At 44.1% G+C, this 26787-nt stretch overlaps 1 protein-coding gene across 1 annotated transcript in view; it reads left to right on the top strand.

Annotated features, from left to right (window-relative positions):
• MED13L (mediator complex subunit 13L) overlaps nt 1–26787 on the top strand; it is a 284295-nt gene that overhangs the window by 189808 nt on the left and 67700 nt on the right. Inside the window, exons 12-19 of the mRNA XM_088443487.1 lie at nt 5197–5299; nt 12193–12302; nt 12499–12598; nt 16140–16360; nt 16902–17107; nt 17302–18230; nt 21242–21421; nt 22544–22767. Of these exons, the coding sequence (XP_088299613.1) occupies nt 5197–5299; nt 12193–12302; nt 12499–12598; nt 16140–16360; nt 16902–17107; nt 17302–18230; nt 21242–21421; nt 22544–22767 (2073 nt within the window). The remainder of the gene's footprint in view (nt 1–5196; nt 5300–12192; nt 12303–12498; nt 12599–16139; nt 16361–16901; nt 17108–17301; nt 18231–21241; nt 21422–22543; nt 22768–26787) is intronic.

Genomic DNA, 26787 nt, shown 5'->3' with positions numbered 1-26787 from the left:
TGCCCAGTCTAGGCACATCACTAGACATAGAAACGACAGCACGATTACAATGTAGTAATCGTGCTCTTGTTTCTATGTTTATTAGTGGATAGGCCCCTTAAGAATAAACTCACTCAAACAACCACACTCAACAAAGGGTAAACGCAACAGAGTGAACAAAAAACAGAGTGTCTCTCAGATGGACTGGATGTAATGGTGAGTTCACAAACAATGTGTTTTCTCTTTAGTCTCATCTGGGGGACACTGCAGACTGTGGGTTTATAGGGAGGCTGAGGAGTAAGCACTTCATATTTAAACTTTTGGAGCTGAAACTGTCCTCACGTATTTTTTTTTTTCCTACTATAGACTCCTGAATCCTTAACTGGTATCAGGCTTTCTATAGGAGCTGGCATTATGACAGCCGCGGCAGCTAACATCAGTCTCCCCAGCCGCAGCCCACTCCTGGCCCTGGCAGAGAGCCACTGCGCAACCGCTGGTGCTGTGGGACCCTGTTTCTGTTAGGCTGCCAATTCTAAAATCGGGATACTCTTTAATATCTGGCTATAATAGTCACGACGCAACCCGGGTTCTGCAATCTGTCAGTGCAGCCGCCACAGCCCACAGAGGTAGTTCTGGGCTTCCATAGCGAAACGGAACTACACAGTGAGTACACCTCAGCCTGTTTCTCCGAATCCAATAGGGTCATCGCGGAGAGCACAGCTTTATGCTGGATCCTACTCTCCACCCTTTACTTTAATGCACCGTTTTACAATGGCTAATGCCATCTTCCCAGCACATCCCAGGGTGGGAGGTGGTGCCTAAATTTAGACCTATCCCGCATCTGTTCTTGGACTATGATTTCAGACACCACTATCCCCATGGACACAGAAAGACAGAGGACCTCATTCAGAGTCGGTCGAAGCGGCCGCACGGTCGTACGCCACCGATGTTCGCTATACTGCGCATGCGTAAAGTTCACAATGCGCGTGCGCAAACTAGCCGCTACAATCAGAAATTTCTCTCTCCTTGAACACAGCCAGGTCGGTAGTTTCAGTGACAGATTGAGGCGTTTGTGGGTGGTAACAGTGGAAGGTGCTTGAAAACGGGGGAATGGAAATCCGAACGCAGGCGTGCCTAATTATGCGAACGGCGTTTTATGGGAGTGCATACGGTTTATGGGAGTGCATAATTAATAAAGTAGCGTCATGGCACATGTGACATGGGAGGTTTTTACACTGACATGATCGTAGTGCTTAAGAGAGGGTATGGTCAACCTTAAGCTCTACGACCAGTGCCGATGGTCTCGATTAATCCTTATATGCCCGGAGATGACGTGCAATGCGTACGAGAAGGGGGCGTATTTTTTTAGTCTTCCGACCGCTTCCTCCCCTTGGTCGGCCAACTACCGATCCGAACTTAGGGACGCAACTTGCGAGGGAATCATTTGAATATCATTCCACTTTTTCCGTGCGGCCGCTTCGACCGACTCTGAATGAGGTCCAGAGTGCTTGTGAGGGAGGCTAGTTTATAGTGACTCAGCAATTGGACCTTCCTGTTTTTTTTTAATATTCTCTCTGTCTGTCTCTCTGTCTGTCTCTCTCATATATTTCCTATATATATATATATATATATATATATATATATATAATATTGGAGTGCTCCGGCACTCAGCGACCCCAACACATGTCATCCAAAATTAGAGGCGGCAGGGTTTTTAATGTGTGTCATTAAAAACCAAGGTTTAGGTGTATGAACCATTCATCTGTGACAAAAGGTAGTCGGGCAGTGACTATTTTAGTGAAGCAATCACAGAAATCCCTTCTTACATGAAGCTGAAGCAGAGGAGCTGCCATGGTGCTGAAACAGTAAAGTGAGAGCCAATCAGAGCTAGCAATGTGCCCTGTTGCTTAGTAGCAGCCTAGAGAGGGGAGGGAGCCAGGGAGTGAGCATGGTATACACTATTGTTATGAATATTCCCACACTTCAGACAACACAAACAAGTGGGTATGAACTATGGAGTTAGCACTGCCAAATTACGCACCAGGGCTGCTGAGAAGGGAACACTCAAAAGGGTGTTATCCTCACCCAAGCAATATAGTGCACAAAAAGGATATTGCCCCACACATAGATATATACAGTCAGGTGCATAAATATTGGGACATTGACAGAATTTTCATATTTTGGCCTCTATTCACCACCACAATGGCTTTGAAATGAAACAAATAAGATGTGCTTTAACTGCAGACTTTCAGATTTAATTTGAGGGTAATTACATCCAAATTAGGTGAACGGTGTAGGAATTACAATGGTTTCTATATGTGCCTCCCACTTTTTAAGGGGCCAAAAGTAATGGGACAAACTAAACAATCCTAAATCTAATTTTCACTTTTTAATACTTTGTTGGAAATCCTTTGCAGGCAATTACAGCCTGAAGTCTGGAACGCATAGATATCACCAGACGCTGGGTTTCATCCCTGGTGATGCTCTGCCAGGCCTCTACTGCAAATGTCTTCAGTTCCTGCTTGTTCTTGGGGCATTTTCCCTTCAGTTTTGTCTTCATCAAGTGAAATGCATGCTCAATCGGATTCAGGTCAGGGGATTGACTTGGCCATTGCATAACATTTCACTTTTTACCCTTTAAAAACTCTTTGGTTGCTTTTACAGTATGCTTTGGGTCATTGTCCATCTGCACTGTGAAGCGCCGTCCAATGAGTTCTGAAGCATTTGACTGAATATGAGCATATTATAATGCCCGAAACACTTCAGAATTAATTCTGTTGCTTTTGTCAGCAGTCACATCATCAACAAGGGAACCAGTTCCATTGGCAGCCATACATGCCCACACCATGACACTACCACCACCATGCTTCACTGATGAGGTGGTATGTTTTGGATCATGAGCAGTTCCTTTCCTTCTCCATACTCTTCTCTTCCCATCACTCTAGTACAAGTTGATCTTTGTCTCATCTGTCCATAGGATGTTGTTCCAGAGCTGTAATGGCTTTTTTAGATGTTGTTTGGCAAACTCTAATCTGGTCTTCCTGTTTTTGTGGCTCACCAATGGTTTACATCTTGTGGTGAACCCTCTATATTCTTCTCTTGATTGTTGACTTTGACACATATACACTTACCTCCTGGAGAGTGTTCTTGATTTGGCCAACTGTTGTGAAGGGGTTTTTCTTCACCAGGGAAATAATTCTTCTGTCATCCACCACAGTTGTTTTCCGTGGTCTTCCGGGTCTTTTGGAGTTACTGAGCTCTCCAGTGCGTTCTTTCTTTTTAATAATGTTCCAAACAGTTGATTTGGCCACACCTAATGTTTTTGCTATCTCTTTGATGGGTTTGTTTTGATTTTTCATCCTAATGATGGCTTGCTTCACTGATAGTGATAGCTCTTTGGATCTCATATTGAGAGTCGACAGCAACTGAATTCGAAATGCAAATGTCACACCTAGAATCAACGCCAGACCTTTTACCTGCTTAATTGATAATGAAATAACGAGGGTATAGCCCACACCTGTCCATGAAATAGCTTTTGAGTTGATAGTCCCATTACTTTTGGCCCCTTAAAAAGTGGGAGGCACATATAGAAACCGTTGTAATTCCTACACCGTTCATCTGATTTGGATGTAATTACCCTCAAATTAAATCTGAAAGTCTGCCGTTAAAGCACATCTTGTTTGTTTCATTTCAAAGCCATTGTGGTGGTGAATAGAGGCCAAAATATGAAAATTCTGTCAATGTCCCAATATTTATGCACCTGACTGTATATCTGTCTGTCTGTCTGTCTATATCCGTAATTATAGAAACAAATATAATATAAAAACGCTTATCTTTTGATAAAAATTCGGGTGAATCTTGTGCATAAAAGACACTCTTCGCAAACACTTGCACAAATAGTAATTAATATCCAGGCGGTGGGGACATGTGAAAACACAAATATATCTGAATATTTTGTATTATTCAGGGACACTGTTTATTTGTTTTTTATTTATAACCTGACATCATTTGTGAACATGCTGCACTAGATTGTTTTATATATGTGTTTTCACATGTCACCACCGTCTGGATATTAATTACTATATGTGCAAGTGTTTGCGAAGAGTATTTTATGCATGAAATTAATCAGAATTTTTATCAAAAGATAAGTGGCTTTATATTATATTTGTTTCTATAAATACGGATATACGGTATATATGTGGGGCGCAGAGGAGTGAACACTCTTAACACAAACAAGTTGGCTGATTCAGTTAGGCCCAAGCAGTTTTGCGTGATGTGTACTCGGCGCATAAAAGCAACACCGGTGGCTCATTATTAGATCACCTCCATGAGCTGTGAGAAGCAATGAGCAACTGACACATCCTGCAAAGCCATTCAGTGGTAGGGACTAGCACTGATAAAGTAAAGGATTAGTGTGTGTTACAAAGTAATCACCCTGGTCACCTAACCTTAACGTTTGACTGTTACATACACAGAGATTTAAACTTGTATTCAGCTTTTGAGTTTACTAGGAATTAGTGCCTTCGCTGAAGAAATGCCTGACTAATAATCATGTAGACTATTTTTTTATTCATACTAGTTGCTAGTGAATTGATAAGCTTACAGATATGTCCTCATACATCAAGCCTCAATGAGCCGCCAGGTCCCATGCTACTCTGCTAGCATCTGGTGCCATTTTTTTTTTTTACCGTGACTAGGACACACCAGCAGACTGTGCTGATTAATTTGATATGCAACACTTGTATATTTGTGCGCATCTGAGTGTATATGAACCACAACAGAACTTGGAATGATAAAAGCTGCGGCTGCTACATTGTAGCACTTCCTATACAGATTCAGTGATACTAGTGTCACATATTAATCAGCACAGTCAGCTGGTGCATACTAGTCACATGGCTTTGCGACTTAAACGATTTTTGGTAAATAAAATGCGAAAAAGATGCTCGGTGCTAGCAGTCTCACAGGGCCTAGCGTGCCGAGAGGGGCTTTTTGGCGCGACTGCAGCAAAGATGTATAAGGACACATCTTTACATGCTCATGAATATTTGTTAATCCAGGAAAATGGCAATGTCCACTGATGTGCTAAAGAACAGGTTCAGGGAAGTACTTCACAAAACTTAGTTTTTATTTATAACCAATGCTATTTAGTATTTCCAAAATATCAAGCAACTTTTTAATTGATGAAGTTTATCTAGTATTCATGCTGTGTCCTTATAGGTTGATGATGAATATGACAAAGATGCATCACCAACAGAACACCCTGCACCAGTGCCTGATGGGAAAGATGCCATGTCCATCTTTAGTCCCACCTCTAAGTCAGGTAGATGTTTGAAAACTTATATTGAATGGGACTTTATATGCACAGTTGGTATGTGTTTATAACTTGTGTTCATGGCTCCACATTTTGCTTTATATCCGTTTTTTGGAATAATGTAGTAATGATAAAACATAAATACCATTACTGCAAAAAGTAATAGGAAGCATTAATTTCTTCTTCAGGGTCCATAGGGATCCACAGGGATACCATGGGGATAATGTGGTTGGAGTGATCCAGGCACCAAACAGTTAAGCTTTCATCTTCCAGGATGCCTCAGGTTCTCCTCCGCATATACCCCGCCCCCAGGCATTCAGTTGTTTGTTTGGTGCGGCAGGATTCAGGCGCACCTTTGTAACAGAGGTTAGCAGTGCTGAGCGTCTGAATTAAGACGCCTGCACTGCGACCCCCGTCTACCTCCACCGAGCCGCAACACCAGTAACGTATCTGGTGTTTTCATCGGGTCACGGCAGAGCTTGCCAGCAGCGATGCTGGGTCCCGGACTGCAACCGGACACACGGAGATATCAGGTAAGGTGATTCCTCGCGGGGAACCACACGCGGAAGTCCTTCCGGCGTTGGAGATGCACCCGAAGCCGCTGCAGTGAGGACCCGGGGCCGTCCGCTCCCCCACTAAACCATTGGTGATTTTTCGTCTGACGGTGGGGATCGCAGCAGTCGCTTCTCCTGCCATGAGGCCAGTGTACCTGGCTGGTTGCCGCAGCTTACGGGAGGTAGGCTCTCCCCTGGCATCTCTTCTCCCCCCTCACCCAGACGCAGATCCATCAAAGGTTTTCCCGCAGCTGGGGCGCTCCTCCTACCCTCCTCGGGCATATGAGACGCTCACAGTCCACTGTGCTCTGCTGAAGTGGTTTGGACTTCATTAGGTTTTGGGTCAGTCTCCCTATATACCTCTCCCCTGGGTCGGGTATATAGTGCTCTATATTCTACCAAGACTTGTGTTTGAGTAGCTGATACAGGGTCTATTGCAAGTAAATTACATATGCATTGTATGTGACTGTTTGCTAGCTGCTGTGTTGATACTGCCTTTTATTTCTGACTGTCCGTTATAACTATCAATGTTTTTTTTCTCCTCATCCCTCTGGTACAGGTGTGTGTGGGTTTTTTTCTGTGTACTTCACATTTACTAGTATTTGTGAAGGCTGACACATTGCATTACCTTTATTGAATATGTATGTGCTGGTTTCATGTAAATCCTGTTTGGCGGGTTTGTTCCCTAACACAAACCATCCTGTATAAAGAACCACCTCACCAGTCCAGTATACCAGCCCCTGTACAGGAGCCATCTTGGGTTTTCTCCTTGTCTCAGGTGATGGCGCAGCTAGTGGATCGTTTGGCTACTCCCACACTGCCTCCTTTAATGGGATGCCCACAGCATGCTATGTGTGCCCTCCTATTCATCCTTCCTGGGTGGATGTTTATGCCCACTCAAGTCAGAGTATGGCTCAGTCAGCTGTTGCGAACAAACCGGTAGTCACTAAGGCGCCTAAGCGGAGCTTATCTTTTTATCAGTCTGCTCAGCATGTAGATTCAGACGCATCAGAGAAATCAGATGATGCGCCAGGTTCTTCTCCAGGGTCTAGCTCTGGAGAGAAGAAACATTCTTCTACAGTGGACGTTCCTTCTTTGGTAAGGGCGGTCAAATTAATTCTAAATATAAAGGATGTTGAGCTAGCTCCTAGAAAGAAGGCTCCAGTGTTTAAACACCAGAAGGTATTAAAAGCTGAGTTTCCTAAAACTGAGCACCTCACTGAACTTATGGAAGAGGCATGGAGTAACCCGGTTAAACGGTTTCATGTTACGAAAAGATTAGCATCGTTGTATCCTTTCCCAGCTACGTTGCCTATTGCGTCAGCATCTTTTTTTTAAAGATCCTACAGATAGAAAAATTGAAACATGTCTTAAAGCAGTATTATCATCTTCTGGAGCTGTTACTCGTCCAGCTATGGCTGGGGCTTGGATAGCCAAGACTGTTGAAGAATGGACGGGGGCACTGGAAGATACTCTACCAAATGCTACCAGAGAACAGCTGACTTAAATCTCCCACATACGGGAAGCGGCCTCCTATTTAGGAGAAGCTGCAATAGATGCTGGGCTCCTAGATTCTAAAGCATCGGCAGCCTCAGTTGTGACTCGTAGAGTCCTTTTGGTTAAGGTCCTGGAAAGCAGATACAGGGTCAAAGAAGGATCTAGAATCCTTACCTTTTTTTGGGAATATACTTTTTGGAGCAGAATTAGATAAGATAATAGCTACTCTGGCAGCTTCAAAATCTGCATGTCTGCCATCAACAGCTACATTAAAGTCTAGGCAGTCTTTTCGGTCTTTTCATCCTCAGGCACGAGCAAAAGGACAGTTTTTCTCCAGGCCTTCTAGTTCCCGCAGGACAACCAAGCAGCAAACTAAGAGGTCCTAGCCGGCCAGGCGTCCAGCTTCTAAGCCGGAAGATGAACCCTCAGCCTGATGGGGCGGGCCTCCTCCAAGGGGGTGGAGTGCTGACTTCTACTATTTGCGGACTACTGACCTCAAACAGACGCCTGGGTCCGAGAAGTGGTCTCTCTGGGGTATGCCCTCACTTTCCGGAGGCATCCTCCCCAGAAGTTTTTTGCACAACTCTCTCATCAGTTTCTATCAAGGCCTTGGCCCTCCAAGAGGCTAATAACTCCATGCGGCTGCAGGGGTGATAATCCCAGGTCCTGTGGGTCCACAAGGAAGGGGTGGTTATTCTAATCTATTTTTGGTTCAGAAACTGAATGGGTCTCATCGCCCTATTCTAAATCTGAAAAACAAGTTAATCCGTGTACCCAAGTTCCGTATGGAGGCTCTTCAGTCAATTATTTTGGCAATGGAACCTGGAGATTTTATGGCTTCCCTGGACATTCAGAATGCATATCTATATGTGCCTATTATGCCATCCCCCCAACATTTTCTGCGGTTTGCTGTCCTGCAACAACATTACTAATTTCAGGCACTGCCCTTTGGTCTTTCAATGGCCCCTCGGGTCTTCACCAAAATAATGACTGTTATGACGACCTACCTCAGGCATCAAGGAATCGGAATACTGCCATACCTTGACGACCGTCTGATATTGGCACAGTCTCCAGCTGTTTTACAACACCATCTCCAACTGACCATGGCATGTCTACAGACGCACGGCTGGATCATCAATTGAAAGAAATCCTCTCTTTCTCCAACAAAGCGGATGGTACATCTGGGGGGCATTTCTGGATTCTCAGGCACAAAGGGTGTTTCTACCAGCGGACAAGATTGCGGCCCTATTATTGCGAATACGCAAATTTCTACGCAAGCGAAGGGTATCCATTTTATCAGCGATGCAGGTCCTGGGGTCAGTGGTATCCACCTTAGACGTGGTGGAATATGCTCCGTTCCACTCCAGGCCTCTGCAACAATTGATTCTCTCCTAGTGGAACGGATTGTATCATCTAATAAGGTCCCAGATGATCCTTCTCACTCCAGAGGTTCGTCTCTCTTTCTCGTGGTCGCTACAAAAGGATCATCTGGACAAAGGTCGCCAATTCTTAATTCCAAATTGGGTGCTTCTCACCACGGACGCCAGTCTTCGCGGATGGGGGGCAGTGACAGATCGTCACACTTTTCAGGGAAGATGGACAAATCAGGAAAGTCCTAATACAAACAAAAAATGGACAAACCCTATGGCGCTGCACTCCAGTGTTGCAGAGGTTAATAATAAGTCACCACCTTATATCTAATAGCATATAACAAAGCAAATCAACCTCACTTGCGCTCTGGATTGTTCCAACAAGTCAACAATAAGTCCATCAAAGGAATTGTCCCACGACCTCCGGTATAGGTAATTCTCCGGTGTAAAAAAAGAAGAAATGGAAAACACAATATAATGTAATAACGTCACTGTATGATGTAGCCTCCCGGGGATGTGAATATGAGGAAAATATGGTGGACTATGAAAATCTTCTCCCGGCTTAGTATGGTCCCAACTCCCGTAAGAATCACCGAGATGTGAATGAGGATGTCTCGTGTGGAGTCCTTACATGTATTCTTACTTGTAAGGGCGATGTATGGACATATAAAGGTATCTTTATATTCAGAAACCTCAACCTGTGGAATGTGGGGACTTTCAGGACAAGGTAAAAGAAAAGACCCTCATCCAGTACCATGAAAGACAGCTATTTTATTATAAATAAAAACATATATAAAAATGCAGCAGTAAGCCAATACCATCAGATGGTAATATTTTGCAGATTCCTATTGCCCTGCAGAAGATGGACCCGGATCAGTAAGGGCAAATGGGTAGCATATAGAATGGATGGGATACTGCATACAATGGGTGAAGCGACACTCTTCAACGCGTTTCGGCGCACTGCTACACCTTTTTCAAGATGAGTGTTTTTTCACTCCCTGCAAGCTCTGTTTCAGCAGCCAGGAAAGTCATCTGACCATAAACATTCTGGAGCTTTGAGCAGTATACAAACCACTCATCATGGCACAGGACCTGCTCCAGGGCAGGCTGGTCCAGATCCAGTCCAACAACGCGACCACAGTAGCCTATCTCAATCATCAAGGAGGCACGTAAAGTCATGCAGCCATGAGGGAAGTGACAAACATTCTGATTTGAGCTGAACGTCATCTTCTGGCTAACTCTGCAATATTCATCTTGAGAGTCCTCAATTGGGAGCGGACTTACTAAGTCGTCAGGACATACACGCTGGAGAGTGGTCTCTCCACCCGGGGGTTTTTCAACTCCTTTTGCTCAAATGGGGCCTACCGGACATAGACCACATGGCAGCACGTCACAAGCAGGTACTGATCCAGGACCAGAGACCCCTCAGCCGCCTTCGTGGATGCACTGGCAGTAAGATGGGATTTCAAGCTGGCGTATCTCTTTCCTCCGATTTCCCTCCTCCGAAGGGTCCTCAGGAAATTCAAGCAGGAATACGGAACAGTAATACTAGTGACTCCTGCTTGGCCCAGACGTCATTGGTTCACTGACATATGGAATTTATCCATAGACAGTCTGTTTTCTCTTCCTCTGTGGCAGGATCTGTTAGCGCAGGGTCCCCTGCCTGCATCTGGACTTACCTTGTCTGTCTTTGACGGCGTTGTCTTGAGTCTTCCATCTTAAGATCTAAAGGTTTCTCCAGCTCTGTGTTTCAAATGATGCTTAGGGTACGAAAGCCTTCCTCTGCCCGCATCTATTACTGAGTTTGGCATTCTTTTGGTAAATGGTGTTCCCACAGAAAGTATGAATCTAAGGTGTTTAGGGTTTCCCGGGTACTTGCTTTTCTCCAGGCTGGGTTAGACCTTGGTCTCCGCCTGGCCACCCTGAGAGTGCAGGTTTCTGAACTGTCAGTCTGGTTCCAGAGAAGGATTGCTTCTTTGCTGGATTTTTTTTCAGGGGGTTCTCTGAGTTCAGCCACCTTTTGTCTCACCGGTAGCACCGTGGGATTTGTCTTTTGGTTCTCAAGGGGCTACAAGCTTCCCCAATTTGAACCTCTGAATTCTGTAGATTTGAAATGGCTGGCAGCGAAGACACTTTTTTTCCTCGCTATCTCTTCTGCACGCAGAGTCTCTAATCTGACAGCGCTCTCTTGTCGCCCCCCATTTTGAATTTTCACCAGGATAAAGCTGTTCTTCGTACAAGGGAGGGTTACCTTCCTAAGGTAGTATCCTATTTTCATGTAAATTCATGAAGAGATTGTGGTTCCAGCTTTTCATTCTTCATACCTGTTTGTAGGTGAAGCCTCCCTGGATGTAGTTCGTGCTCTCCGTATCTATGTGGAGTGTACAAACTCTGTTAGAAAATCAGATGCTATTTATGTGGTATATGGTTTTCACAAACGAGGTTGGCCAGCTAACAAATAAACTGGCTCAGTAGTTATGTATGACTATCTCTCATGCTTACACATAGGCTGATCTCCCTGTCCCAAACACGGCGACAGCACATTATACCCAGTCTGTGGGACCATTGTGTGCGTTTAGTCGTGGTACCTCTGCTGAACAATTGTGCAAGGCAGCCATGTGGTCTTCTGTCCACACTTTTCTTAGGTTCTATGCCTTTGATACTATATCCTCTCAGGATGCTTCCTTTGGGCGATGAGTTCTCATTTTTGCTCAGGAGCGTTCCCACCTTTAGGGGAACTGCTATAGGACATTCCCTGGGTATCCCTGTGGATCCCTATGGACCCTGAAGAAGAAAATAAGAGTTATGGTAGACATACCTTTATTAACTCTTTTTCTTCGAGGTCCATAGGGTCCACAGGGCACCCACCATGACGCACCTGCTGCATTGGGTAATTTTACTTTCGGTCACAGATTCCCTCATTTTCTGTTTTTCTGGTGTAAGATTTTTCTTCCTTCTCCTCTTTCCTTCTCCTGCCTTGGGCTTGTTTACAGAACTGAATGCCTGTGGTCGGGGGCGGGGTATATGTGGAGGAAGACCTGAGGCATTCTGGGAGCTGAAAGCTTAACAGTTTGGTGCCTGGATCACTCCAACCACATTGTCCCCATGGTATCCCTGTGAATCCCTATGGACCTCGAAGAATAAGTTATCAAAGGTAAGTCTACCATAACTCTTAGTTTTTAATTAATGTGGTTTATCATGTCTATAGATACCAGACAATAGTTACTGTCGATCTAAAAACTCAAATTTATTGATGTTTAACTAAAATAAATTTAAATAACAATGTGTTTAACATCCTTACTATTGTTGTGTTCAAAACGTCTTTAAATGATTGCACTACAAAACGTCTTGGTGAGAATTCCATGATAAGAGTTTATTAATGGTGGATGAATATTTATTGAAATGTGTATGCCAGAATAACAATGCCAAAGAGCTTGAATACAATAATCTTTTGCTTTATTGCATGTTCATTGCCTTACAGACCCACAGCAGGAACGCGGGGTGGCAGCTAGCCTCACACAGGTCACTGACCTGGCTCCCTCTCTTAATGATCTGGACAACATATTTGATAATTCTGAAGATGAAGATCTGGTGGGTTTTAAACTTTTGTTGAGAAAAGATTAGTGAACACCAATACTTTAAGTAATGCAAACATTTTTGTTATGCACATAAAAACTATCTGTTTTTAAGTTACTTAAACTATCCTGTTTAAATTCAGAAAAAATTCTATGTACTTTTCAGTTTGATACTTTGTAGTAATAATTTTTATTTGTAAATGCTTTTAAAGGCTGGTTCACCAGGTACTCGAGCAATGAAGGTGCCCTCAGGAGGATCAGAAGATCGACACATAGGTAAAGATGGAAGAGCGACTGTTCCATACCTACCAAGTGAGTGTTCACCAAGGTTCATTTATATATAGGATGCTCACTCCTTGAAAATGTTCCACTCATATACATGTGTCCTTGCTCATCTAGTCTCAATACACCATGCAGTGCGATATGCCTGGCGTGAGAGAGCTGCAAGGTACCGGGCAACTCTATTAGCATTGGGCCTCTTTGTTTTTTTTAAATGAAAATGCGTCTAATGCTGGCCATACATGCTACAATTATCAGGGCGATCTGCCGATATCAGCAGATCGCCCCGATAATTGTAGCGTGTGGGGGGACGACCGAGAGTTAAATATTGCTCGGTCAGGCATGCCGGATTGTCCAGCATGCCCGTCCGATGCGATATTTCCCGGTAAACTGTTGGCCGCATCGGGCAGTGTATGCCCAGCGCGGCCGACAGACAGACATTTAAGGAAGGAACAGGGAAATGTCTCATCTCCCGGGGGTGGAGCGCGGATGTCTGCCGAATACACTGTGAGAGAAATCTCACAGTGTATGCCGGCGACATCTGCGGCTGGCAGCCAGCCAGATAAAATGTCTGTCGGTCTGACAGACATTTTATCTGGCCGTGTATGCCCAGCATAAGTTGCAGTGTGACTAGGATGCACCAGGAGACTGTGCTGTTTAATTTGACATGCATGTGACTGAGTGTAAACAGAACTTGGCGTAGCAAAATGCTGCGGCCGCTGCATCATAGCACTTTGCATTCTGGGCCTGGTTCAGAGCCGGACGCTCTGACCAGAGCGCTCGCTCTGAATCAGGGGCCTCCTACCTCAACTTGGAGTGGCCTTATGGACGCTTGCATAGCTGTGGGTTACCACCCACAGCTTATGCGAGCGTCCATGATGATGGTCGCGATGGTCAAGACCATCGCGACCATCGGGCTTGCGACGGAGACCCTGCGGTAGGGTCTCGTTGCCGCAAGCCCTGGAGTGATTTTGGCTCTATCAGAGCCAAAATCACTCCCACTGACATCACTACTGATGTCAGTGGGGCCGGCTTCAGACGGTAGGGAACGCCTCCGTCTGGCAGCAGCACCCCCGGCACGCCCACCAAAGGGGGCGTGCTGTCAATCAACACCGACAGCACGCCCCCTTTGGTGCGAGACCCGGAGCGACAGCTTGGCTGTCGCTGTCCGGGTCTCGCGCATTTGGGTAACATCGACCCGCTTGCGAGCGTCCTGCACTCGCGAGCGGGTCTGAATTAGACCCTCTGTTTGAAAGTCGCACACAGATATACAAGCATATAAAATAATCAGCAATCTACACAAAACACTGTGTATGGACCCAAAACACCTTGTTCGTCCAATCACAAATAACACCTGAATATACTTCTCTCCATAGTGGACACAGGCTTTAGACATATATAAGCTGAAGTAGAAGTCCGGGCACCGAACAGTTAACTTTTTTTTTCTCCCTCCCAGCAGTCCAGGCTCCTTCTCCCCTATACCCAGCCCCAGGCAGGCCAGTTTAATGTGGTGTCTGCCGGAACGGATTAAACAGGTGGCTGCTTTTAAGCAACCTCATCTTTTATTTTGTTTTAGTTTTTTTTGTAGGCAGCCCTAAGCGTCCTACAGGACGCCTGCGCTGTTGCTCCACCAACTCCCTGCACTCGGCCACATCGCTGGCGAGTGGGTCAGCGTTTTCGACCGGAAACCGCAGGGAGACAGGTGAGAGTCGCCCCCTGCTTGCAGGGAACCACACGGTAGCAGCTGTCACCGCCGATGAGGGAGATCACTGGCGGTGTTCACAGTGGCCATCCAGGCCCCCTTGTAACTCCTCTTGGTCCTCTGCTTTTACATTTCTCAAATTTTATTAATTTGACACCTCCCCATCCGTAGATGCAACCTTACAGCGAAGGGTTCGTAGGCAGCTAAATAGCCTCCTCCATTACAGGTATACCTTTGGGACATTCCACTGTCTAAAACCTGTCCATTATTGACAGACGAAAAAAGGGGAGATTTATGGTCTCTCTCCATATTGCCCCCTCTGTCTCTCTCCCCCTCGGAGCCCCCTCTGTCTCTCTCCCCCTCGGAGCCCCCTCTGTCTCTCTCCCCCTCGGAGCCCCCTCTGTCTCTCTCCCCCTCGGAGCCCCCTCTGTCTCTCTCCCCCTCGGAGCCCCCTCTGTCTCTCTCCCCCTCGGAGCCCCCTCTGTCTCTCTCCCCCTCGGAGCCCCCTCTGTCTCTCTCCCCCTCGGAGCCCCCTCTGTCTCTCTCCCCTCTGAGGCCCCTCCTCCGTGTTGAGCCCCCTACTCCGTGTCTCCAATGATGTGCGGTTAGGTAAGGCAGAGCCTTTCCTGTCTTACTTAGGTATACTCCAGAGTTTTGACTATAAAAATTATAAGAAAAATTTAAAGAAAATATTATAAATATCTTCTTTGTATTATTCTAATAATTTTTATAGTCAAAACTCTGGAGTAAAAAGTGTTTGGCAGGTGAGACATTGCCAGCCTTGTTTAACTTTTCCTCACATCCCTGATCAAAACACACCAAATCTCCAGCATTATATACTGCTGCACCTTTGTATAATGCCCACATGAACCCTCAGGTATATATATATATATATATATATATATATATATATATATATATATAATATGCAAGTCTGGCTCTGATACTAGCCATTTACCTCACTGCACGTCTCTCTCTTTGGCCCCTCCCTTTGTCTCTCCCTTTGCCTTCCCCTTTGTCCCCTCCCTGTCTCTCAATTTACCCCTCTCCACGTCCCACCCCTTACTTACCTTTAGTTGTGATTGTCAGTGCCGTCCTGCAGCCTCGCTCCTCAGATCAGATCAGACGCTCTGTCTGATCTCCCACAAAGCACTGCACTGTAGGACCCCATTCAGCAACAGGCAGCCTCAGAATTTACTGCTTTTGCTTTACAGTGACAACTCTCCCTCTGCTAATCACAAACACCCCCCATTGCGCTCTGCTCTGTGTCGCTATCCCCTCTCCCATCCATGCAAAAACAAAATATTACACACACAAAAACTGTGCTATTCTTACCCATTGCCCCCTCCGTCACTCTCCTATTGCCATGTCCCTCCCCTTACTTACATTTATTTGTGAGGAGTAGACAGGAGACAATGTCCTAGTCAACAGCGCCTTTGTGCGTACACTCTGTGTAACACGTGTGCCGTAGGGGTTTTCAGAAATTTGGCGCATGTGCAGTTGTAAAAAAATCGCTCCACTATGTCAGGGTTAAGGCAAAATTTATCCCTTTGGGTCAGAGTCACTCGCAATCCGCATGCAATGTGGCACTCCAGCTGTTGTGAAACTACACATCCCAGCATGCCCTGACACAGGTGTTCTGTTTGGGCTTGATTAATCTGTGGCAGGGCAGGCTAGAGTGTGTAGTTCCACAGCATCTGGAGTGCCACAGGTTCATTTTCGAAAATAATTAACTTTGTTTTCAACATTTTAAACTCTAATTTCTTAACTGAGTGGGCGTGCAGTATGTGATAAGCCAATTTTCAGGTTTTAATGCTTGCTGTATTCCCTGAGACCAAAAACTGAGAATATCCTTTTCAACATTTTTTGTAGCAACAGCTGACCTGCAGAGGATGTTTCCCACACCACCTTCACTGGAGCAACATCCTGCCTTTTCTCCTATCATGATGTATAAGGATAGTGTAGGCTCAGATACCACAACAGCTCTTGGCATGATGGAGAGTCCAATGGTTAATTTGACCTCCATGCAACACGTAGAGTTTAAGATGGAAGTTGAAGAAGGCCTTTGCAGTCCCAAGCCTGAGGAAATAAAGGTATGTAGATTTGTGATCCTCCAACTACTTATTGTTCAAAGTGCACCTTTTGCCCAAATGGAGATCTTGTAAGTCTTTAGTATATAAAAGAAATTATTACAATGCATACAGCAGAATTGCGTTAACTTTTTATTTATTTTAGTTTCTTTCATTTGTCTCTTACCTTTTCTTGTCATTCCTAGTGGTAAAATATGTGAAGAAGAGGGAAAATATACAACATAATATGTAGCAATAAGTAATACTTACTGATAAAAAAAGAAAACTATTATGATTGATCTGTCACCTGCACATTAAACAGATATCTTATATATTTTCATAAGTATTTCTGAGAAAGTGAAAACTTAACTGGGAAGAACATACTCCTAGTGTGATTAACATCAAACTATAGTAAGTTTTATAGTATAAAAAGTAAGTTTATAATTTGCTCTAATAATGTCACATTAAATTACGCTGACTGGGTCAATCTAACTTGACATGCGCTGGATATGTGTACTTTATTTGTTTTATTATACAAAGATTTCTGAACTTTGTTTTTCCACAGGATTTTTCCTATGTATATAGAATCCCTTCCTATCAACCCTTTCTGGGTACCTCCATGTTTGCACCACTTAAGTCTTTGCCCAGCCAGTGCCTGCTGTCCTTAAAAATACCAGACGCCTGCATATATCGTCCCTCCTGGGCTGCTCCCCCAAAGATACAGCACCTTCCTTTGCCACCTGCTGCTTCATTTAGCAGAGATGGCTACTTGTGAGTATATTAGATATAGATTTTTTCATAGTGCTTCTTTTTGCCTTTTATTTCACCACTAGAGCTGTATTTTTTGAGTTACTTTATAAACTTTGTATTTGTTGATAAGTCTCTCTTTTCTGAGCTATTTTTTGATTTTTACCCAAGTGTCATTCTAATATTTCCTGTCTTTTTTTTTTTTTTTTTTTTTTTAGGAATGTGCCAAGTGAGGGGAGTTTGACAGACCAAGATTACCTGCAGCTAAACACTCCACAGACCAACACACCACTTGCCCCATGCAGTACAGCTCCTGCCAGCAATGGCGGAACTGGTGGAGTCTTGCCTTCCCCAGCTACTCCCCGGTTTTCTGTTCCTACTCCCCGGACACCAAGAACTCCTAGAACGCCAAAGGGTGCTGGAGGAGCCAGTGGCCAAGGCTCAGTAAAGTATGACAGCACAGACTTATGTTCACCAGCTTCTACGCCATCCACAACAAGGCCTTTGAGTTCTGTTGAACCAGCCAGCACTCACCCAGCTCCTGAGGCTCACAGCCTATATGTTACCTTACTTCTGTCTGACTCTGTTCTCAACATCTTCAAGGACAGGAACTTTGATAGTTGTTGCATATGTGCCTGTAATCTGAACATAAAGGGATCTGATGTAGGAATCTATATCCCAGACTCCTCAAATGAAGACCAGTACCGCTGCACATGTGGCTTCAGTGCTATTGTCAACCGGCGACTTGGTTACCACTCTGGCCTTTTTATAGAGGATGAAATGGATATATTTGGAAGATCTTCTTATATAGGACAGGCAGTTGAAAGAAGGTTAAACATGAGAGAGGCATCACAAAGGAGCCAAGAACCCCCTCCACCTGGTCTACTGTTGCTTCTGCAGAGTCAATGTACTAGGCCTTTCACCAACATTGGAGGAACTTGGGATCTATCAAGTAACAAGGGAGAGAATCATCTTGAAGGATCCAACTTCAGCTATGACAAAGTGAGAGTAGAGAGTTCCGATGCTTGGCCCGAATGCTTAAATGCACTGGAGCAGGGAAGGCAATATGTGGACAATCCAACTGGAGGAAGAGTTGATGAAAGTTTGGTCAGAAGTGCTACCTTCCACCTTTGGGCACACAACAACGGTATGAATTGTATCTGTGAACCATGTCTTCCATTAGCTCTAAACTCATGCTTTTTAGACACTGAAAGTTTGTTAGACTACATGATGTTTAAATGCAGACTTGAGTTTGCAATTAAATATCTTAACCCCATATCTAAATGTACTTTTCCCACTCCCCTAATAAAAGCATGTTTATGTATAGTAAGCTTGGTGCTCTTCTTAATGGGCTGAGTCCTGCAAGCTTCCTTGGCAGCATAGCCGCTTTTGCACTTTGCAAAAGATGTGCTGTAGGCCTTCTCTGGCAGATAGGCAGTCTCAGTGAGTGATGCTGCATCTTCCAGGTTGGGTTGGCGAATGGGCTGTTGCACTACTCACATTGGTATGGCCACTCACCGTGACAGAGACTGCTCAATCATGCCCCTTTTTTTATACTAGAGGAGGGATCTGCTCTGACCCCGTGCGGCACTGTGACGCTACCAATAAGACTTTCGGCTGCGTCAGTGTCGGATGGCAGGGGAATTTTGCAGGGCAGACTGCCAGAGAAATAAAGCGTGAGGAGAACATTGACATTGCTTCTCTTGTTCAATGATCTATATTGCTTCATCCATAGTATACTGTGATGTGAAGTTTCCATTTTTAGGTGTTTTGAAGTGTGAGGGTCTAAGCCAACATGTAGCTGCAAAACAAAAACTGCCGATTTAGCTACATGTTAGTCATTTGTAAACTAGCTTACGGTAATGATGCCCTTTGCCCTTCTGCTCCAAGTCTTCCCTAAGCTCGCCTTAGGACAGCTGATTAACGGTTTGATAGGTATACTGCCCCAAACTCTCCACCTACCACACAATAGTGAGCCATACCTGTAGAGCAGTATGTGCTGGAAAATCAGTGCATTGTATCTGGATAGGGGACGGAGCTTGTTGTTGGGAACCACGGCTTGACATTTAAAAAAAAAAACACACTTGCATCGTTAAAACGACTGCTGTGAAGGCAATTGTCCTTGGGAGCTGGTGTAGTACAAGCATTTGTGACTGGTACTCAACCCCCCCCCTTTTCCACCTCCACCCCACTTTAACAATATTTGCTCTCTTTCTAGCTATCGCCTTTTTTTTCCTTCTGTTGCCCTTCCACCTGCTTACCACCTCTGTCCTCATACAATTTCAATACTCTCCTCTATCTTTCACTTTAAGTCCCCACTTCCTCATTCACTATAACTGCCCCTTGACTCCCACTCACCCCACCTATTGCTACCTTTTTCACGATCAACCTCTGCTCCTCACCCCCCCTTTCATCTTTCACGCTCAGCCCCCGGGTTGTCTTTATATCATCTACTGCCTACATCTCTCACTCCTCCCCCATCCTCCAGAGGATTACTTATAATGCTGTAGTTTACTGGACAAAATCAATGATTGCTTTCAGGTATAACATTTGTCATTTGTGTGGCTTTACTTTTCTTAGGGGGTAGATAAAGTCTTTGGGCCGAATTCAATTAGCTGCAACTAAACACTTTTTTTCCAAGGGTAAAACTGCAGCTATAGCTTATTGCTTTTCAAGTAGAAATCTGTGTTAACATAGGTCTGAAAGGGAGATAACGTGGCTTTTAGTTTACACCTCCACAGTAAGAGAAAGGTAGTGAGAATCCTTCTTTTTATGTAAAATTACATGACAGTGCAGAATGCCCAGAATCAGGGCAATAACAGCGCCCTGTGCTGCCCCAGCCAGCTCTGCGGATGACAATGCACATAGGGGGCGTGGCCGCCAGTAACAGTACCTGGAGCGTCTCCAAGACGCTCTGCTCAGCTGTACTCACGTCGGGGAGCTTGCCTGCAGCAGCGATACTGGCTGCAGGGTGCTGTTCCAGGCACCCTGCTAGCCAGAAGCAAGATCTGTGGAGCAGCAATGGCAGCAATCGTGGAGCAGCAACAGAGCTCTGTGCGTCAGCATATGTCGAACGCCCCTACTTATTACCCTGTCTGGAATATTTTTTCAATGAGTAATAATGTATTTAGAGGTTTTCAAATATAATTTAAAATAGTAAATAAAATCAAGGATGCAGCAAAGAGTGAAGATACAAATGAGTAGACACCCACTACTCCAAAAGAACATGCACAAAAAATGAATGTAAATCACCTCCTAGCGCTCCCCCAATCACAAGTGTACATAAGTGACAGGAAAAGAAAAATAATCACCATAAATCGAATTCTCTTGGAGGACAAGACAAGCTCTGTTCATTTACCATCAAAATTGAGCATTCTGTATGGTTATATAATCCCACACCGAGAGGATTCGATTTATGGTGATTATTTTTCTTTTCCTGTCACTTATGTACACTTGTGATTGGGGGAGCGCTAGGAGGTGATTTACATTCATTTTTTGTGCAGGTTTTCAAATATGAAACCATGGCCAATAAATACAATGTTTCATTCTTCTAAAATCAGAAATATAAGTTTATTTATGTGGGACCTGTATGCTGCCGAGATGGTGTTTTGATGGGAAATGGGCTTTTGAACTTGCAGATGGGAATTAAGTGTTTAATTTCTACAAATACAAATTGTATATATACACTTAAAGTCACTATAGAAACATTTTAATGTATCCTAAAATACTATAAACCATAATTACTGAAATTCACATGCAGGCTATCACGGTTCCGTTATTTTGCTTATGGCCACTAATAGCCAACTACACAACCTTGCTATCTTCTACTTTTTTAGGGTTTAGGATGACCTCCCCTCTTTCATAAACCTAACATTGGTCGTGAACTGAATAAGTGAAGGTGCAACATTACTACGATGCTTGTGACTTCCCGTTTGTAATTGAGTTGTGTGGGTCAAGAGCGTCCTGTAAGGTGCATGTTAATGTAATTGATATTCAGCCCCTTGAGTAATCGGATGGACTTGCTGACAGCTAAATGCTGCTAAGCTTTACAATTGAATGTGTCCTTCCTTCATTTTTCATTATCCTTTTTGGAGCTCTATTTAAAACCAAGTCATGTTTGTTCTCTTATTGTTTCCTGTTTTGTGCCTTTCTCCTCAGTGCTTGATGTGAGCATGCTCCCCTCCCAAGATGTGGTGCGCATGTTGCTATCCCTGCAGCCATTCCTGCAGGATGCCATCCAAAAGAAAAGGACAGGACGGACCTGGGAGAACATTCAGCATGTGCAGGGTCCCCTCACATGGCAGCAGTTTCACAAGATGGCAGGCCGTGGATCCTATGGTACTCATATAGGGTTTAATATGGATCTATACTTTTTAATTTGGTCTGAAACAGACTTTATATAACAATATGTTAGTATTAGACGGAACAAAGCTGTTTCCATTCACTTTCAGTAACACATGCATGTTTTAAGTTTGCTCGTAATAATGTACTGAACACCTAAGCATAATATAGGTCAATTGTGTTATGTACGTGTGAAGAGTACTCAGAGTGTTAGGCCAGGGCTGTAAATAGCAGTTAAGAGGTGGATCTAATTAGCCTGCTGTTTTTAAAATAGGGGAACACAACTGCTATCAGTGCTGTTTGTGGCTTATTGTAATAATTGAAGGACTGTAACATGCTCCCCCCCACCACCACCATTTTTCTGTTTTAAAAGCTGTTAGGTAATAAAACTATTTTTTTAGATACCAAAGCCGGCTACACATTAGAACTCACTTGAACGATGCAGGGCGAACGGGGCAATATGGGATCCCATGCTGCATTCGGCAACATGGCATTGTACATGATATCTTCTGATTGACCGTGCAGCACGGCCAACCAGAATATCGCATGTGACCGCGGGAGCGCTCAAATTGGGCATACACACTTAAGGATATATTTTGACATTCCGATTTGCCCAGAAACGACAATGCGGGCCGATATCGTTCTAGTGTGTGCCCACCTCTTTGAATGAATGCGTATATGTTGATTGTCTCTGATGTATTGGGTTAATCTGGAGACTAAATGCAAGTAAGAAACAAAATCACCCCAAATGGCTTTACAGATGTATTAAATGTAGTTAAATCGTAATTTTGCCAACATAAGCCTTCAGCTTTTGGAATAAGTGAGTAGCATGACCATATTCAAAGGCATTCTTTCTAGGATAAGTATAGAAATAACAGTAAAGACATATGATGGATAGGAGTGCCTCAGTTTTAGACCTTTCTTTGTATATTCAATGTGCGTATTGGTATTGAACAAGTAGGTACAACCTCTGTAAGGCTCTTGTGATGTCAGTGGCCCCACGTGCCAGTACAAAAGTACAAAACCGCTATATTAACATAATATATTTGTGTTCTAAATATAATGTACAGAAATGTTTGCAATAGTGTTTGAGAACTTAATATCTTACTCTACACTTAGGATCTGAAGAATCTCCAGAACCACTGCCTATACCCAACCTCTTGGTGGGTTATGACAAGGACTTCCTGACCATAGCCCCTTTTTCTCTTCCTTTCTGGGAGCGTCTGCTTTTAGAGCCTTATGGTGGACAGCGAGATGTGGGATATTTGGTCTTGTGTCCAGAAAATGCAGCACTGCTAGATGGAGCAAAGGCTTTTTTCAGTGATCTGAGTGCAGTGTATGAGGTAAGCATTATTTTCATTTCTTCTACTGTATTGTTTTTCTTCTTTAATGTAAATTACAATTCATTAAGCAAATTCCAGGTTTCCCTCATTCGTCAGTTGTTGAATTTTGTTTACAAATGCACAATAGGCACTTTCTGCCATTATTATTTCATAATCTAAGAAAAAAGTTTATGAAGTTTGAGGTCCTCCTTTAGTTGACTTTGTTCAGCTATTTTTTCTACTACTTTTGAGAAGTTTTTTTTTTAATCTTTGTACGAGAACAGACAAGTGCTATAAGTCTGCCATGGATCAAAATTGGAAAGGTTCAAAATATTTTTACTCACAGGAGGAAGGAGAAGTTCCTGACTGTTCAGAATTTTAGAAATCTTGTTACAATAATCTGAATCTCTAGAAGAGTTAGAGCGGAATTGAATTAGCCCTATTAAGTTAACAGGTGCTAATTGATCGCTGGTAGCTTTTCAAATAGCTCAACTTTACTGGGCTTTCTTTTCGGATCTTGCGAGACCCGAATAGGAATCTCGATAAATATGCAGTTAGCGGGTGAAAAAACCCAGTTACCGCATTGAACTTTTCACTGACTTTGAGTTAACACACTTATGATAATTATGACATCTTCTGGTGCACATAGCCTGTAGTATATATAGAAATCTACAAGCAGAAAATGTGTATTAAGGTGCATACACAGTAGACGATAATTTAAACGATATTGCCGATAACGACACATCGTTACGACAAATTTGTTTTATTGTCCAGTGTGGACACACTATATCGCTAGCAATGCGTGCTACCGTGGGTCGCTAACGACATTCCCAATCGTCTGTACTGGCAGCTCAATCTGGGGATGTCGTTAACGATGCCTTGCTGCCAAATGCAGCATGGCCCCGCTACCCCCCCACCCCGCCGTCATTCAGCCGTTGCCGGCATCGGCAAGTGTGTATTCACTTGTTGCTAACGAGATCACTGAGTGCACACATCATTTAGTGTGCACCCAGCTTTAGAGTAGCATAATGCAGTTATGCTAATGTAGAGTTCAACTTTTATTTGTGAAACCATATTGTCCAAATATCTCTTGAGAATTCTTTTTTATTTTAACGTTTGATATAAAAGTAGTTGGTACCAATAAATTCAAATAGAAGGTTACTAAATAGAAAATTAGAAAAAAATAGGGAGGAAGGATAGAGTAAGGGGAAGGGGAGGGGGGGATAAAGTGAACCCACATTACGAGTGACATGTTATGATGTGTGACATAAATCTAAACAGCAGATGCATTCATTAGCAATGAGGCGTTAATAAGTAATATTTCTAAACAGAGACCACGTAGTATTGGTAAATTCATAATCAGAGACATTATCAGGCAGATAATCTGAGTACATAACCGATTTCATATAATATGTAATTAAACCTTTTTCAATGTAATACATTGCTGTACGTTTATCATAGTAAAGTATATGCAGTAATTCTAATTTAAGCATTAACAAAGATGGAGCTGCCATAGAAATTCATTTTTGTAAAATTATTTTCCTAGCTAGAGTGATCATCAATGCCACAAAGGGTAGTGTACTAGAGGAAATGTATGTCGGTGACCAGGAAGTTAAATCAGCGAGTAGTAATATTTCCCATGAAAACGTTAACCTAGACTTAAAAATTTGGTTGATTAATATAATGTACTATGTACCAAACTCTCTTGACTTTGGGACACTGGCAGACATTATGTAGGAAATTTGTGGATCCTGCATGGCATTTTGGGCAGTCACTCGGCTCATTGGTAGCATGTGTGGTGGGCCTGTGATATATAAGCCCCCCTTAATGTTTTAATAAGAGCTGCATGTCAGACAGAAGAAGAGATGAATTTTATCTTTTGCTGTCCAATATAATAAACTATTAGTCCGGACACGGAGACTTGCACTCCGTTACTTATAGGCTGCCTCCAGGTGTCTTGCGGGAGGTATTGCTGCTGCTCCTCTAGCCCACGCATCTGTCTTCAATGTTCTCCAGGTCACCATGCCAGCACCCCACGATCTTTCCTGCCAACTCTGGGCGCCACCATGACACTTGACCTCAGTTTCCCCAATCGCAAGTCCTGTAGCGGTCAGCTGATCTACTCCACCAATCGCTGTCCAGCAGGGGGATAAAAGGACTTGCAATATTCCCAGCAAGTAGCCAGAGCAACTTTGCCATTACGGCTGCGTTCCTTGGCTCCAGACTCCTGCGATCAATTCTTGTTCCAGAAGCTATGCACCTCTGCACTGGTGATCCACAGATTTCTATTTGCTCTATTACACTGCCAGTGTAACCTGTGCTTTGCTGCAGCTATTCCACCTTACTCTGCACTCGGTGCTCACTGCTGGCTTCTTGTGGACTTAGGGGGTCATTCAGACCCACTCGCGAGTGGCAGTACGCTCGCAAGTGGGTCGATGTTCCCCACTGCGCATGCGCACGACGGAGGGAGCTCCGTCATGCGCATGCGCGAGACCCGGGGAGCGACGGGCTTTCCATCGCTCCGGGTCTCGCACCAAAGGGGGCGTGCTGTCGATGTTGATTGACAGCACGCCCCCTTTGGTTGGCGTGCCTGCCAGACGGAGGCGTTCCCATGGGAACGCCTACCGTCTGAAGCCGGCCCCACTGACATCACTAGTGATGTCAGTGGGAGTGATTTTGGCTCTGATAGAGCCAAAATCACTCCAGGGCTTGTGGCAGGGCTCCAGGGCTTGTGGCAGGGAGACCCTACCGCAGGGTCTCCGTCGCAAGTCCGATGGTCGCGATGGTCAAGACCATCGCGACCATCTTTTTGGCCGCTCGCATATGCTGTGGGTGGTCACCCACAGCTATACGAGCGGCCAGGAGCGCTCTGGTCAGAGCGTTCAGCTCTGAATCAGGCCCTTAGACTCCATTGCAGTCGGTTCCAGTCCGGCCAAAGTGCAAAGTCAGTTCCAGCCTGACTCCTTGAAGTATAGAGGCTGGGAACTAGCGCATGCACTTAAATTGTTAACTAAAATGAAGCTCCTCCCCTCTTTACACTTACTACTTTTAGTAGAAATGTGAGTGGTCACCCTGATCACTGGAGTCCAGTCACAGTACTCCAGTGACTGGACGTAAGGGAAGGTGAGTGCTGCCACTGCGGTCCTTCCTATACCAAGCGTTAAAACCGCTGCTGACACATTTTGAGGATAATGGTGCTATTTTAACTGACCAAGAAGGAGAGTTCACTCCTCTCTAAAGGGCTCATCCTTTGGCGGGCTTGCCCGTTTCCTGGACACAATTACAAGCTTTATTGAGGTACAAAGACTATACTGTATTCTCAGGCTTGTCTGTACTTTTTTTTTTTTTTTTTTTTTCAAACTTTATAATGTAGTTTGTTTTTTTACCTAGAAAATTAGTCCCTAAGCTATCAGCCTCCTTGGTTATTAATATATATTATTTTACAAAAAAAATCCTGAATCTTTGTCCTAGTGATTAGGGGCTGTATTGATAGTTTCTTGGTATTAGCCTGTATTTTGTGTCTGCTGTTCCCTGCAATATCTCTCCTTCAGAGTGCAGAGGTAGTGTATCTGTACAAGTTCTGTTTGCTATTCCTTGTGACGTGTTCTTATGTCTGACAAGGGAGACAATACCTAATCAAAGCAGGGGAATATCTGTGATAGGTAAATGCAAACAAAATTTTCAAGGCAGCCCACAAAACCATGTGCCTGGTGTACAGCTTGTGAGGGCTCAATTAGTGCACATCCAAATGGCCGCTACTATTGTGGAAGTTATCTGAGTAGTGACACATCAGTCTGAACCAAGTGGCGTTACCCCGCCCCATCCAAGGCCATGGCTCCTGCTACTATTAACTCATGTTTCCCTCTTAGAAGATCTTGTAGGTCCATCCCAAGAACCACAGCAAGTCCATAATATTGGAAAGAATCTCTCTAGGATTGCCGCTTTCTCCGAAAAGTTCTTGGAATCCTCCCATGTAAAATTTCCTGGGAGCCTCTTAAGTCAGCAGGTTCTTCCCAGTCCCAGAGTGGGAGGACCATTCGG

The sequence above is a fragment of the Taudactylus pleione genome, unplaced genomic scaffold, assembly GCF_031769625.1.
Source record: "Taudactylus pleione unplaced genomic scaffold, aTauple2 ptg000330l, whole genome shotgun sequence".
Classification (NCBI taxonomy): domain Eukaryota; kingdom Metazoa; phylum Chordata; class Amphibia; order Anura; family Myobatrachidae; genus Taudactylus; species Taudactylus pleione.
This window is presented reverse-complemented; position numbering and strand designations above follow the sequence as displayed.